The 14233-nt window shown below is 37.7% G+C and overlaps 1 protein-coding gene across 1 annotated transcript in view; it reads left to right on the forward strand.

The window, feature by feature from the left end:
- Positions 1-14233, forward strand: part of hmcn2 (hemicentin 2) — a 49851-nt gene that overhangs the window by 3861 nt on the left and 31757 nt on the right. The window contains exons 4-22 of the mRNA XM_077715414.1: positions 394-516; positions 4043-4214; positions 4282-4388; positions 4456-4576; positions 4655-4918; positions 5042-5186; positions 5505-5626; positions 6627-6899; positions 7220-7361; positions 7620-7747; positions 8535-8648; positions 8732-8890; positions 8967-9161; positions 9601-9696; positions 10537-10664; positions 10755-10899; positions 11211-11323; positions 12875-13034; positions 13103-13262. Coding sequence (XP_077571540.1) covers positions 394-516; positions 4043-4214; positions 4282-4388; positions 4456-4576; positions 4655-4918; positions 5042-5186; positions 5505-5626; positions 6627-6899; positions 7220-7361; positions 7620-7747; positions 8535-8648; positions 8732-8890; positions 8967-9161; positions 9601-9696; positions 10537-10664; positions 10755-10899; positions 11211-11323; positions 12875-13034; positions 13103-13262 — 2867 coding nt within the window. The remainder of the gene's footprint in view (positions 1-393; positions 517-4042; positions 4215-4281; positions 4389-4455; positions 4577-4654; positions 4919-5041; positions 5187-5504; positions 5627-6626; positions 6900-7219; positions 7362-7619; positions 7748-8534; positions 8649-8731; positions 8891-8966; positions 9162-9600; positions 9697-10536; positions 10665-10754; positions 10900-11210; positions 11324-12874; positions 13035-13102; positions 13263-14233) is intronic.

The raw sequence follows: 14233 nt of genomic DNA on the forward strand, positions 1-14233 counted from the left end.
ATGTATGCATAGAAAATAATTAATAGATGATAATATTCTAAACATTATCACCATGGGCAGTATTATTTCTTTAGTATTTCATTTTCCTGCTTTTACTCATGTTTAATGCTAGTTATCTGAATTAAAAGCAAAAAAAAATGCACAAAACTTGTTTTTCTTATGTTGTTGTTTATGGGAAAGAACTCCAAAAGTTTATATTTTCTGGACTCATGTTAATATGCTTGTAATACATTTTATTATGATTAATTATCTTCCCGTACGAGGCATTCCATGACTTATACGCCAGTCACGAACATTAACGTTGAAGTGGTTACATGGAAAAAAAGCATTTGTGTAACTTAAAAAAAAATGTCTATGTTGGACAGAAGTAACTCTATCGGACTGGTTTTCCAGGTGGTTTTTGTACTGACTGGGGACTGCGGAGACCGCTCCCAGCCAGGCTACAAGGCTTACGAGGAGATTGCAGCCACGTCATCAGGCCAGATTTTTCACCTTGACAAGGAACAGGTCAATGAGGTGAGACAATGACAAAAAGACATTAATTTTTAGTCCATTTACAGAAAAATGGATGTCTGATTGAACACTTTTAATTCAATTTGCCATAGGGAAATGTGGCCCTCATTATTATGCATACAGAAGTCTCCACTTAGTAAATTCACAATATAAAAAAACTGTCATATTTTCAGTTGAATCAACCAGAATTGCCAAAACACAGTTTTTCAAATGCCCAACCATTTGGCTTTTTTTCATATTTCTGCTTTGCTTTTTTAATTAAATTTGTCCATGTTAGACTTATAATCATTTGAACTTGGAGGGTAGATTGCTAACCCCAAAAAAATGGATTAAAAATCTATAGCCATTAATGACAACCAATAAATTAAGATTATGCCTAGTATTTAAATTTGCTGTTGCCAACATCGTTTTTTTTTTATTTCAATTCACTTATTTTAGTGTACTTTACACCTTTCATGTCCAAATTTTTAGGTTGGCAATGAATAAAATATCACTTTTCCACAAATGAAAAATCATATATTTTCAGGCATCTATTTGTCAGTCACACTTTTGTCCACATCTAACATAATATTACATACTGAGCAAATATATATATACAGTATAAACTCAGTTTAGGCTGAGTGAGTATAGTTCCCAACATTGTCTAGGCTAGTCTCCAGCAATTTTTTGATCCCAAACAGGATAAGTGGTATTAAAAATTGATAGATAGACGAAGGGCATGAGTAATTATGAGCAACTGTACTGTCAACAGAGGAGCTGGGCTAGAAATGTATTACATTGCACCTGTCATTGTAGAGCATTCCAGGATGAGTTGAAGGGTTGGCGTATGTATATTAACTACTAAAACACTACCCAGTTTATTAAAAATAAAAAAATGATCAAAAATGGGTCTTTCACCCGCAGGAATGCTCAAAATGCAGTAGAATGATTTGACAGATATTGTAGTAGTTCACTTGCCTGACTTGCTAGTCGAGTGGAAACTCTGTAATCACTTTAATGTGAGTTTCTAAGTGATTGACAGGCGACCACTCTGTCATTTGTCTGAAGACAAACCAGAATTGGCTCCAGCTCCGCTTTAAAACTGAACAGAATAATTAGTGTAGAAAATAGATGGATACAAAGGTCGTTGACCTCAAATACTTCACTCATCTTTGTCATTCTTCCCCAAAGTTGAACAATGAACCAAAAAATCCAGCTGTGTTGACCTTGGAACATCTGTGTGTGATTCAGTTTGTCAAATATTGATGATGTTATGTACACTGTATCAAACCATTGGCAAGGAATTGTTCTTTGATAATGTACACTGTAGGGCAGGTTGTGCAAAACCTAACCCAACAGGTCTCTCTATGCTGGAGGCTGGTTGAACCCGTGAACTCAAACATGTTTGTGTGTGGGTGTGTTAGGTGGACGTTGGCGGGGTCGGGTGATGCTTGGTCTGGTTTGTGTCAAGTTATGAGTGCATGCGACCAAACATACACATCTATGTCTTGGGAGAACAGTGCTGTGTACACAAATCCATTTTATTAAAGTGTAGCCAAATCAAATCAGGTCAAATTAAAAATAAAAAAAAAGAATGTTTTTAGTAGCTTGGAGAGTTGGTCATTTAGGACATTTATACAAGGCAATAAGAAAAGTTTTTTTAGTCACTTTTAGTTTTTCACATGCACTTAGCTTGTGCTAATATAGGCTAAAAGCTGTCAACTGAAGAGCATTCATGGCTTAATCCTAGCATACAGGTGGCGATAAGCAATGAATAACTCTGCCTAGATAGAAAAACATAAAACTGAAGAATACATATACATCCCTAAAATATACCACCCAAATCCTATTGTGATCTGTCCTCTAAAAATGGAGTAATTGATCAAATTATTTGTGTACACACCACCAACAAAAGTACTAACATCAGCATACTAAGGCTAGCTCAATGGAATTTTCTCATTAGGGTAAATCTGAATCCTAAAAAACATGTATAATGATTGTAAAATGTATGCATGAGGTCTCATAAAAGTTCTCCGGAAGTATTTTGACGTGCAAAAACTGGTTTTCCGGGTGACGAATGGTGATATAAATTGTAGAATTTTATAAATCTGACCTTTCCGAACAAGAAGTAGTTAGTCAAGCTGTAATAAATGAACACCTGCCCTACCAAATACATTCCTGTTACATCCGAATTCTTTAAGTGGTGTCTAATTCGTACCCGGTCAGTGTCTGTTTACCTAATTTAGCCCACAACACATACTTTTACAAATACCAACGTTTACTCTACAGAGTCCGAAAAACTTGTTAGATGCAGACACCTCGGGTGATATTTCACAGGATCATTGGTCTACATTCCTACTGGCTGAAACAGGGCGTAGTTGCATAGCACAGCAGGTTTCCGACGAGGACCCTTGCGTGGAAGGGCACAACTCCAACGTCTGCCGTCCAACTTGTTTTTATCTGACCAATGGACACTGGAGCGCTCATTTATGGAGGGACTAGAGAGCATTTTAGGCCAGATCTAGGTCAACTCTTAGCAGTTTCCTGCACTGCAGGTGATGACTCCACATATGGCAGGAATTACAGCTGTTTCCAGTTGTTAAATGTCAAGAAGAACCAGCTGCTGTCAGCGCTAGCTAGACAAAATCGGAAAGGTCTGAAGATTAGGTTATCAAGGGTTTCTTTGTTTTGGGGTTTCTATGAATGTCCTGAAAAATGGCCGTCTTACAAATTAAAGACAACTACAATGCCTCACTATATCGAGTCAAAATAAATGTTTCAATCTACACAGCAGTTGCTGTTTAAGCGTTTAGAGGTGGAGGACACTAGGTCCATTGTGGCCACCGAAACTAGGCTTTGAAATGTCAGTGGATTTTTTTTTTTGCTGCTTCTGTTTTCATTTATCAAGTAAAAAAAGAAAGTTTTAGTCGAACAGCTGCCTAAACTGTTATTTTATAGTGTAAAATGGTTTTCTGAAATGAGATAGACAGGTTTACAGACTACTTTTGCAGGTTCATGTAATCTAACCATCATGCAGTATTTTAGAACTTTTTGAATCAATTTAAAGCAACTTGCACAAATATGTAACATTTTATACTCCAGATTTTTTAAAGAAACATTCTACTCCCCAAAAAAATATGGTCAATTGCTTAAAACACTACCAGTATTACTTTCTCTGCTATTGCACAAATGTCATGATTTGTTAAAGCCAAGAAAACCGGAGACAATCTCTTGAGCATACAAACTTCAAAGTACAAAAAAAATGACATTATCAGTTTGACAGTTGAGCTGTTTGGAAAAATAAAAACATCTGCAGAGAAAGGACAGTAACCATGAAAAAGAAAAGACCAAACATAGACAGTGGACTACCACTCAAGGAACAGACTCTTATGGAAAAGGTCATACTTATGTCCTTCCTGCCTTTATCCTGTTCAGAGAGGAACCTTCACTGATAAAGTTTGACAGAAGCCAGCTTTGTCTAATGTACCAGCATGAAAAATCTGTAGTCTATTAATAAATAAAGCCTTACAGTTTTCCCATGCTTTTTTAGGTCTTGAAATGGGTCGAGGAGACAGTTCAAGCAATGAAAGTCCATTTACTGTCCTCAAACCATGACGGTGCTCTGGTCAACCAATGGGAGGTTCCTATCGACTCCAGTCTTCGTGAGGTCACGGTGTCACTCAGTGGACCTGCACCACAAATTGAACTCAGAGATCCTTTGGGTATACAACCTAGAAACGCCATTTTAGTAAGCTGGAGATCTAAAATTGTGTTGTGTACTCGATCCAGGTCGCCTAGTGGGTGTTGAGCAGGGTCTGATAGAGCTTCTAAACATCCCCAATTCTGCTCGTGTTGTCAACTTGAAGTTTCCCAGACCTGGAGCATGGAATTTGAAGGTACTACATCTCGAAGGTAGGTTTTGTTCTATAACAATGGGGTTCTAAATACGGTTTTATCCTATAGGTGGGCTGCAGTGGTCGTCATACCTTGAGGGTGACAGGAGTCAGTCATCTAGACTTCCGGGCTGGCTTTTCCAGCATACCTGTCAAAGAGTTCAACCTCACCAGAGAGAGGCCGATAAAGGGTAAAACTTATGTTTCTGTTAGCTAATCATCTGTCAAGTCTGTAGATTAACTGTTGGGTTGATTTCTGTCACTTTCAGGGCTTCCAGCCTATATTTTACTCAAATGCACAGGCCTGAAAACACCAGGCCAGCTGAGTCAAATTGAGCTAGTGTCTGGATCGGGTCGGCCTCTACGTACCGTACAAGTGCCTCTACCCTCTGACCTCGGCAAACAAGGTCTGTGGATTGTCCCAGAATTACGCACCCCGTCCCAGAGTTTCTTCATCAAGGCAATGGGTAAAGACGAAGAGGGTTACCGCTTCCAACGACTGTCAAGTGTCTCGTACACCAACATAGTTCCAGGTAAGACGCTACATCTCCCCCCCCCCCCCCCCCTAGACATGTCTTTTGGGCTATGTCCTATATGTTCTGGCACCTCATTCATTTCGTTTATGGCCTTTAACCTCTGTTTCCTCCCTTGTGTAGCTGCCCCAGCTGTGAACATGCCTGCATTCGTCAATGGGATCTACTTGCAATCTGCTGTGATTCAATGTTCGGTAGAGAGCGACGTACCCTACAGGCTGAGATTTATCCGAAGTGGGAGGACACTGGGGGAGGAGAGGTTATTCCAGTAAGTCTTTTACAACTTCTATAAATTGTTTACTTTCTCCCTAATAGGATACGGTAATTATCGCTAACATATGCATTCGTGGTTGTGAGCATGCCTGGGATTGGTTAGCTTTATTAGCTAACGTTTCACAGACAGTGGGAGTATACTTACTTATTCAATTAATAATGTGTATATATATCTCATGATTCTGGTTTGATTTGCCCGAGTCTTAATTTTGGAAACAATCCCAACGTGGGAGTCAATTTCAGACTTAATGTGAGATCTAGTTGTTACTGTCATGCTCAGTTACTGACTGAACCAACATTGTCTTTGTGTCAGGAAGTCTGCCACTGCATCATGGGAGATTGGCCATGCTTCCGCAGAGGATGAAGGATACTATGAGTGTATAGCACAGAGTAATGTTGGACAAGGACATGCTTTGACACAGCTCACTGTTAGAGGTATATTACGATACATACCATAATTTTCGGGGAATAAGTTGCATTGGCCGAAAAATGCACAATGAATATGTCACTGGAGTATAAGTCGCATTTATTATAGTAATGAGAAAGCAAGAATAAACATTATGCATTGAAGTTATAGTAGAATAGGGAATAACAGACAAAATAGGTACATATCTAAGTAACATTTAATATATACTAATGCCTAAAAAACAACATAAGCTGTCAGCAGTTAGAGTGAAAAAAACAAACAAAAGAAATATACTATAAGTCACCATTGAGTATAAGTCGCAGGCCCAGCCAAATTATGACAAACAGTGTGATTTATAGTTTGGAAAATACAGTACATGAAAGTTCACTCCAGAGTACAACAGTTCAGTTTACCTCACCACAACAGATTGTGCTTTTGGTAAACATTTCACTTAATCATTGCGTGCAAATTTATCAGGAAAAAGTAGTATGTCAAACTGTGCAATGCTGATTGTAGAAATCTGGATTTGAACTCAAGATTAAGCTAATACTTGTGGTTGCATGCCATTATTACGCTACTGTAAATTAACTTGCAAGGACTGAGATGGAAAAGGCAAATTGTAGCACATTTTTATGTAATGATCAACATGTTTTCTGGCTAAGCGAATTCGGAGTAAGATGCCAATTCACTGATATTAACATGATTTTACATGATTTCCCAAAAGTGAAATATAAGGTTGTTTTACTATTCCATTGCTTTTGAAGGGTTGTAAAAAAAGTTTGAAGCAACAATGTCATTTTACCAATACCACAGTAGTATTTTGGCATGTGTACACCGTAGAAAAAGGTAAAAATGTACGACTAAAACACACAGTTCTAAATTTACAGCCTAGTCACCAACTATGCAAAGACAAGTCAAATCTTGAAATCATTTCCCACGCATTTTATTTCACTCTGCTCAAGTATCACTTTTCCTTGTTCCTTCGCTTGTTCCAATCGGTTGTAATTCGGTCCCGTCTCCATTAAACAGAACCTCCACCTGTACTAAAGCCAGCAGTCAACGTTACAGCCTTAGTTGGAAGTGCCACTTTGCTATCCTGTGCGGTTGAGGGCTCCATGCGCTACAACTTAACCTGGCATCGAACTGGTCGCACCATCCGAGCCCGTTCGGGGAGGGTCAAACTACTATCCAACTCCTCCCTATCGATCAGCGACGTCCGGACTCAAGATGCCGGGGAGTACCACTGCGAGGCATTGAATGCCCACGGAGACACCCGCATCACCGTATGGCTCCTAGTCCCGGGTACAGTCCAATAACACTCCATCTGTCTAAGTACTTAACTCATTGGGGCCTCCTGGTTCCTGTCAGGACTATGTCATCTGGTTTCCATTGCAGGTTAAGCCATCCTACAGTTGGATTGAGCCACATCCTTGTCAAAAAAATGTTTTTCTCATGATGCATGTTAAAATTTGTGGGTTTTATTGCGGTATAAGCCTTGAATTTCTTGATTTGTTTCACAAATAGCAAGATTTTTTTCAGTTTTGACTAATTTTTTACCTAAAATACACATGTGGCAGAATGTCAGACTAATTGTCTGACATTTTTGTGTTTTTTTTGTGTAGAGAAACCTTCTGTGGTACTACACGCCAAAAACCAGGTATTTTCCCGAGGGGATGAAATTGGCCTTGTCTGCTCTGCATCCGGTTCGCCCCCTCCTCTACTCTTTTGGAGTCATGGAAACACGTTCCTAGCTAATCGTTCGAGGTAAGAGGACCCTCAACCCACTCGACACCTCTGGCACAAAGCACTCATTACAATATATTTGAGAGAAATTGTTACATCCTGTTTTGAATCATTGTGTTGGTATATAACGATTGTTTTACCCGAATTCTGTTTATGTGCTTATTGAGGCTAAAACCTTGTAAAAGAAGAGAAATAAAAATGTTTGGAGATGATGTTTATTTTATAGCACATCTGCACATGTCATCAGTGTAAGAAAAGATTGTGAATTCTGCCAATTAGGTTGAGTCTACACCAATCAGGAGTTTTGACTATACGAGATGCTATCCCAGAGGATGCTGGGAAATACATGTGTCTGGCAAGCAATGTGGCTGGGAATGCGTCTCAGTCCGTTTTTCTGACTTATGGAGGTTGGTATCCATGAACGTGGGTGTTTTTTTTCTGTCCTTTGCAAAGAATACGATCCTCAATGTGGTTTTGATATGAATTTTTGCCTGAAAGGTGGCCCGGTGGTTAGTGGGTCGGCCTCACAGGTCTGGGGTTCTGGGTTTAAGTCTAGGTCGGTCTACTTGGGTGGAGTTAGCATTTTCTACGTGGATTTTTTTCGGGTATTTTACGTTTTTTTTTTCCCCAACATTACAAAAACATGCATGGTAGGCTGATTGGACACTCTAAATTGCTCCTATCTATGATTGATTGGTTGCTTGGTTCATTGTGCCCTGTGATTGGCTGGCCACCGATTGAGGGTGTGTCCCAAGCCTATGGCCTGGAGCTAGCTGGGATAGGCTCTAGCACCCCCTGGGACCTTAATAAGGATAAAGCGGTTCAGAAAATGAGATGAGGTCTTTACACTGTTTCATTTTTTATTCCTCTGAACTAATGCACTACTTTTGATATATTTTGGCATATTTTTTTAATGTACTTGCTATCCATCTTGTAGACCTTTAGTCAGTTTATCACTTTTTTTAATGTCATGATTTGTCAATTGTCTAAGTTCCATAATTGAATTTTGCCTAAAGACTTAAAAAAATATGTAAAAAAATATGTAAAAGATACATAGAGTCAATGCAAAACATTACTTTAAAGAAAGTTTTTCCTAACCACTTTTTGTTAACAGATTTAAAAACCCTGTTGTAATCTCATAATACTTTGAATATGTAATTTAACATCTTATAATATTTTCCTGTCTTTCTTCAGAGATTCCTGTCATAACAGTGACAGAGCAAGTTCTACTTGTAGCTATTGGGGATGATGCCACCCTTAAATGCCAAGCCAGTGGAACCCCACCTCCTCTTATCCATTGGTTTAAAGGTAACCCGCTTTAACATCATTTCATACCATACCTTAAAATATAGTCAAGGAAATTGATCTTAATTATATTCTTTTGTTTCCAGGGAAACTTAAGATGTCCTCTGCACCCTTTGTTGAGCAGGATATCCACCACGGCACCCTTCACATTCGAGGGGTGCAGGAGGTAGATGCTGGTCAATATAAATGTGTGGCTACCAACCTGGCTGGAACTTCTTCGGGTACAGTCAGTTTGGAGGTTGGAGGTAAGGATTAGACTGTCTTCTATGTTGAGTCAACCAATGGAAAATGAGTATAAGAGAATTTTGCGTTACTCTACAGCGGGGCCTTTGTTCTTGGAGGCTCCAGTTGACATGGCGGCCAATGTAGGGGAGAATGTCACCCTTCCATGTGCGGCTCGAGGGTTTCCACGACCGACTGTGACCTGGTATGATAAAGGTGGCAAGAAAATACTCGCCAGGACGGAGAGGGAGGGTCGGAAATTTCAGATGGAGAACGGATTCCTTATGATTCAAAGTGAGTTACCCATGGTGCATTTTGATGACCCAAGGGTGTCAGACTCGGGTTGGTTCGTGGGCTGCTTTAACGTCAACTTGATTTCATGTGGGCCGGACCATTTTAGATATAATATTTAGATTTTTTTTTTTTATAAATGGATTAAATGAACTGGATTGAAGGGCCTGAATATTCAGTTTTTGTATAGATCTAAAACAATGTTTATTTTAGCTTTTTTAAATATATTTTTAGATTTTACAAAAGGATTTTTCAACTAAAAACACAGAAAAAAATGATTAAAAAATGACAATTATTGATTTAAAAGGGGGAAAATCAAGAAATTTAATATACATCTATATTTTTCATTTTAATTTGATCCTAAAACTGAAAATTAGCATGATTTACTTTCTCGGGCCCCACAAAATGATAGTTAGTTTTCAAATGTTTCAATTGACCTCAGGTGTCTGGCTGGATGACGAAGGCACGTACACCTGTGAGGCCAAGAACCACTTCGGAACGATCAAAGCTGATGCCAGGATTAGTGTCACCGGACTAGGTAGGCTTTAGTACAGGGGTGGCGAACATGCGGCTCAATGGCCAAAATGATTCCTGCTCTTTGATTCTTTTTATATTTTGCATAAACTGTCGCTCACATCTTATTTTTATTCTATCTTAAAACACACTCAAATTCATCGGGCTGTGCTAAAAACAATTAATTTCAAGAAAAATAATAATTTGGCAGATTTTCTTTATGCTTTTTTTCTGACATTAGGTTTGTCTCTTTGTCTCTCTCTGTTTAAACTTTTTACTCTTTGTGTCTCACTTATTCACCAGCCCTGCTTTATTTAGTAAATGCATGTACCGTATTTTCAGGACTATAAGGCGCACTTAAAAGTCTTACATTTTCTCCAAAATAGACTGTGCGCCTTATAATCCATTGCACCTTATATATGGGGAAACAAATTAAAATGTGTCATTCATTGAGGGTGTGCCTTATGGGTTAGAGTTAGGGTTGCGTATTAATGTGAAATTACTTAATAAAAATCCAAATGATGAATGTGAAATTACTTAGTAAAAATCCAAATTATATTTAGTAAGAAAAATGTAAATAAATATAACCTTCCCAGCATACAATTAAAACTATTAAACATTTGCAATCAAGTAATACTAAGAGACATATTCAATATTCTTTTTTTCTTCTGAAAATGCAGAGCACAAAACAGCAATTAGAAAAACTAGACATCAATGCAGTGCGCCTTATAATGCGGTGCGCCTTATAATGCAGTGCGCCTTATAATGCAGTGCACCTTATAGTTGTGAAAATACGGAATATTATTTTTTTAATCTGAAACTCGTCAACTAACACCTAATATTCACTCAACATTTTCAATTGCAGAGCCTCCTCTTTTAGCTCAAGGTGTCCCAACCATCATCACCGGCATTGGACAGTCTCTAAGTATCCCATGTATGCTTCTGGAAGGAATACCTCTACCAGAAAGACACTGGTCACTAAATGGCAAAAATGTAAAATATCTTACATCCATCAATATCTAATCGTGGAACAATAATTGCTCTAAATTCCACGTAGATTAATTGAGTTTTTTTCCATTGCAGGTTAAACTCGACGGGAGAACTTTTGTGAGAAGTGATGGAAGTTTATACATCGGAAGAACTATTGCAGAGGATTCTGGGACATATGTGTGCACGGCAGTGAATGTAGCCGGGTCTATGAACATCACTGTAAACATAGAAGTCCACGGTAAGTCATCCTCTCTTCTCTCTGGGCATCGAACTCAGTTTAAAGGAAGTTTGTGCACTCCAAAAATGTAATTCATGGACCTAACCACCTGCTGTTATTACCGTGAGAGGCTTCAATTTGCTACATGCTTGAAATAGTGCAGTCATTTTGCTTATAAGAGGTTAATGACAGGCAAGACAGATTACGCCTCATCGCTTTGTAATGAATAAATGCCTGAGGTGCCGACGCAGTTGGCTTTCAAAGGCCGGCAATGGTTTTAAAAGGACCGAGGAAATTGTCAGCTGTGGTCCGTTGGCCTACTTTCTCCACAGTGCCCCCTGAGATCAACGCTGGGCCGTATCACTACATAGCCAATGAGGGAGTCGCCATCACGTTATCCTGCGAGACAAGTGGCATTCCTAAACCAGTTGTGGTTTGGAGTAAGGTAGGAGTTGGACGTGCATTATTTATTTATTATAGCTGCATCAAGGGTGTCAGACTTGGGTTGGTTCGCAGGTTGCTTTAACGTCAACTTGATTTTATGTCGGCTGGACCATTTTAGAGATATGTTTAGATTTTTTTTTTTTTTTTATAAGTGGATTAATAGAACTGGATTAAAATCCATAAATATTCAGTATTTTTATAGATCTAAAACAATGTTTATTTTAGCTTTTTTAAAATATATTTTTAGATTTTACAAAATTATTTTTGACCTAAAAACAGAATTTTTTTTTTTATTAAAAATGACAATTATTGATTTAAAAGTGTGAAAATGAGGAAATTTAATGTACATCTATAATCCTTTTTAGATATAATATTTAGATTATTTTTTATACATGGATTAAAAGATTTGGATTAAAAGCCCTGAATATTCAGGTTTTTTAGAGATCTAAATCAATGTTTCACTTAGCTTTTCTTAAATACATTTTTAGATTTTACAAAATTATTTTTGAACTAAAAACTGAAAAAAATGGATTAAAAAACGACCATTATTGATTTAAAAGGTGGAAAATCATGAAATTTGATATACATCTATACTGTTCATTTTAATTTGATCCTAAAACAGAAAGTCGGCACTCATCATTTACTTTCCCGGGCCACACAAAATGATGTGGCGGGCCAGATTTGGCCCCCGGGCCGCCACTTTGACACCTGTGCCTTAGAGCATTTATAAATGATTTGCTCACCTCGACTAAAAGTGAAACATAAGTCCATAAAATACAAAAAAAGAGTGCAGTATTGCTGACTCGTAGCTTGGCTTGAACAAAGTGCACAATTAAACATGATGGAAATGTGAGCTATGTTGGGCCAGGAGGTATTATTATTATTATTTGCCAGTTAAATATATTTGCAGCACTTTTCCTGGTATAAAATGGAGAATAGTTTGTTAACTTGATCAGGCCGCAATGCACTATTCACAAACGTCCTACTGTTGAGTGAAGAGGTTCAAGGATCGAATACCTTAAGCCAACTAAAGTCTTCAAAGCCTCTGACCTTGAGCAGAAAAAAAATTTCTAGAAAACGGTGGAACAAATGGATCACATACAATATTCCCAACATATCAAATAGTAGTTTATTGCCTTAGGTCTGATTCTTTCTTTGCCAATTTCTTTATTCACATCCCCACAGCTGCCAAACAACCAAAAAATCATATTTCGTAGCATGTAAAGGAAGAATTATCAGATTTTATTACCTTTTATTTTCCTTGTGGCATTTACCAGCGACATTTCCAGAGATAAAAGGTCTATAATCTAAATTTCTAAGGCTTTTCACATAGTTTCCCTTTTTAAAATAGCTAATTCTTGCAAATTCATTAAAAAAAACTCAACTATTTGTCACATTTTTATTGTTTGGACAAATCTAACACACAAAAACTGATAAAAACGCACACCCGTCATTGACAAATCATCACTAGACTTAACTTTCAAAATAATTGAACATTTTGACACCCTAAAAAATGCAAAACTTGTGTTTTTAATGCTTACTAACTCTTAAGGGAAGGCAAGCGCTACCTCGAGATAGCTCATCGCTTAAGACTGACCTCAATGGACACCTCCACATATCCCAACCCACCAATGACGATGCGGGAATCTACATCTGTACCGCGACGAGTCCTGTGGGTTACACCAGCCGAGAGATCCTGCTCAGTGTTAACAGTAAGGCAACAAAATTAAAAACTCAATTTCTGCAGTTGGTGCTAACAGTTGTTCCCCTTTTTCCAAAGCAATGCCCAAGATTTTGGGTGCGAGTGACCATGACAACACAGTCGTAATGGCGGCAGAGGTGGGAACAGAGGTCATTCTACCTTGTGAGGCCCAAGGGACTCCGTCACCACTTGTCACGTGGAATAGAAATGGACATCCCATTCCACCTGTTACAGCAGGGTAAGTGGATTTTTTTGTTTTGTTTTTTAATCGCAATAGCATCGTATTTAGAGAGATGTTATTTTGATTGACAATCTTTGGACAGCAATGTGTATATGGGATTCATTTTGATCTGTGATTACATGAGCCATACATTGAATCAGAATGGTTGTTTTACTAACTGATGTCTGATAGTTTGATGTCATTAACAAAATAAGTTGTCATTTTTTTGCATTTGTGATTCTTTTTATATGTCGTTTCATAACAAAAGAGTAATCTCAAACAAAGGATATTTTTTAAGGAATCAGGTTTATTATGATTTGAATCTAAATCAGAGTTTTTTATGGGGTTTAAGTACAGGGAAAGTTCTACAAAATCTGTTAGCCTTTGTTTTTTTAATTTATTCAGCTCTTACTAATAAATTGATTGCGTATTTGTGTCAAGAAGGCACCCTCTCAAACTCTAAATCAGTGTTTCCAAACATTTTTATGAGCCGCGGCACACTTTTTGCATTAAAAAAATCGCAAAAAAAATAAAAATTGTGGTCACACAGACTTTAACTCACCAATAGTTGAAACCAAACAAATTCCAGTTCATGTTAGAGACACAATTTAAATCTTGCAATATAGTATAATCTAAAATGTAACCCTCATGTTTTGATTTTAACCTTGTAATAGTCCCATTTTAATCTCCTTATAATATCCATATCATTTTTTCTTAGGAATATTACATTGTAGGACTTAATGCAATTTCCCGAGGCAAACACTGCTCTAAATTACTATTTACATGACAAAATTGTACTTCTAATATGCTTGACCTAAGAAATACTGCATATATATTTGAAATCATTTTGCATTTAACCCTTGCTTCATTAGAAATGTTAAAATAGAACACATTCTTATTCCAACCAGATTATATTTCGCACCAAAAGTCCTCCTTAGACCTTTAATAGGTATTCCCTTCCATTTATACCTACACCGATTTTTTTAAAG

The sequence above is a fragment of the Stigmatopora nigra genome, chromosome 4 (assembly GCF_051989575.1).
Source record: "Stigmatopora nigra isolate UIUO_SnigA chromosome 4, RoL_Snig_1.1, whole genome shotgun sequence".
Taxonomy (NCBI): domain Eukaryota; kingdom Metazoa; phylum Chordata; class Actinopteri; order Syngnathiformes; family Syngnathidae; genus Stigmatopora; species Stigmatopora nigra.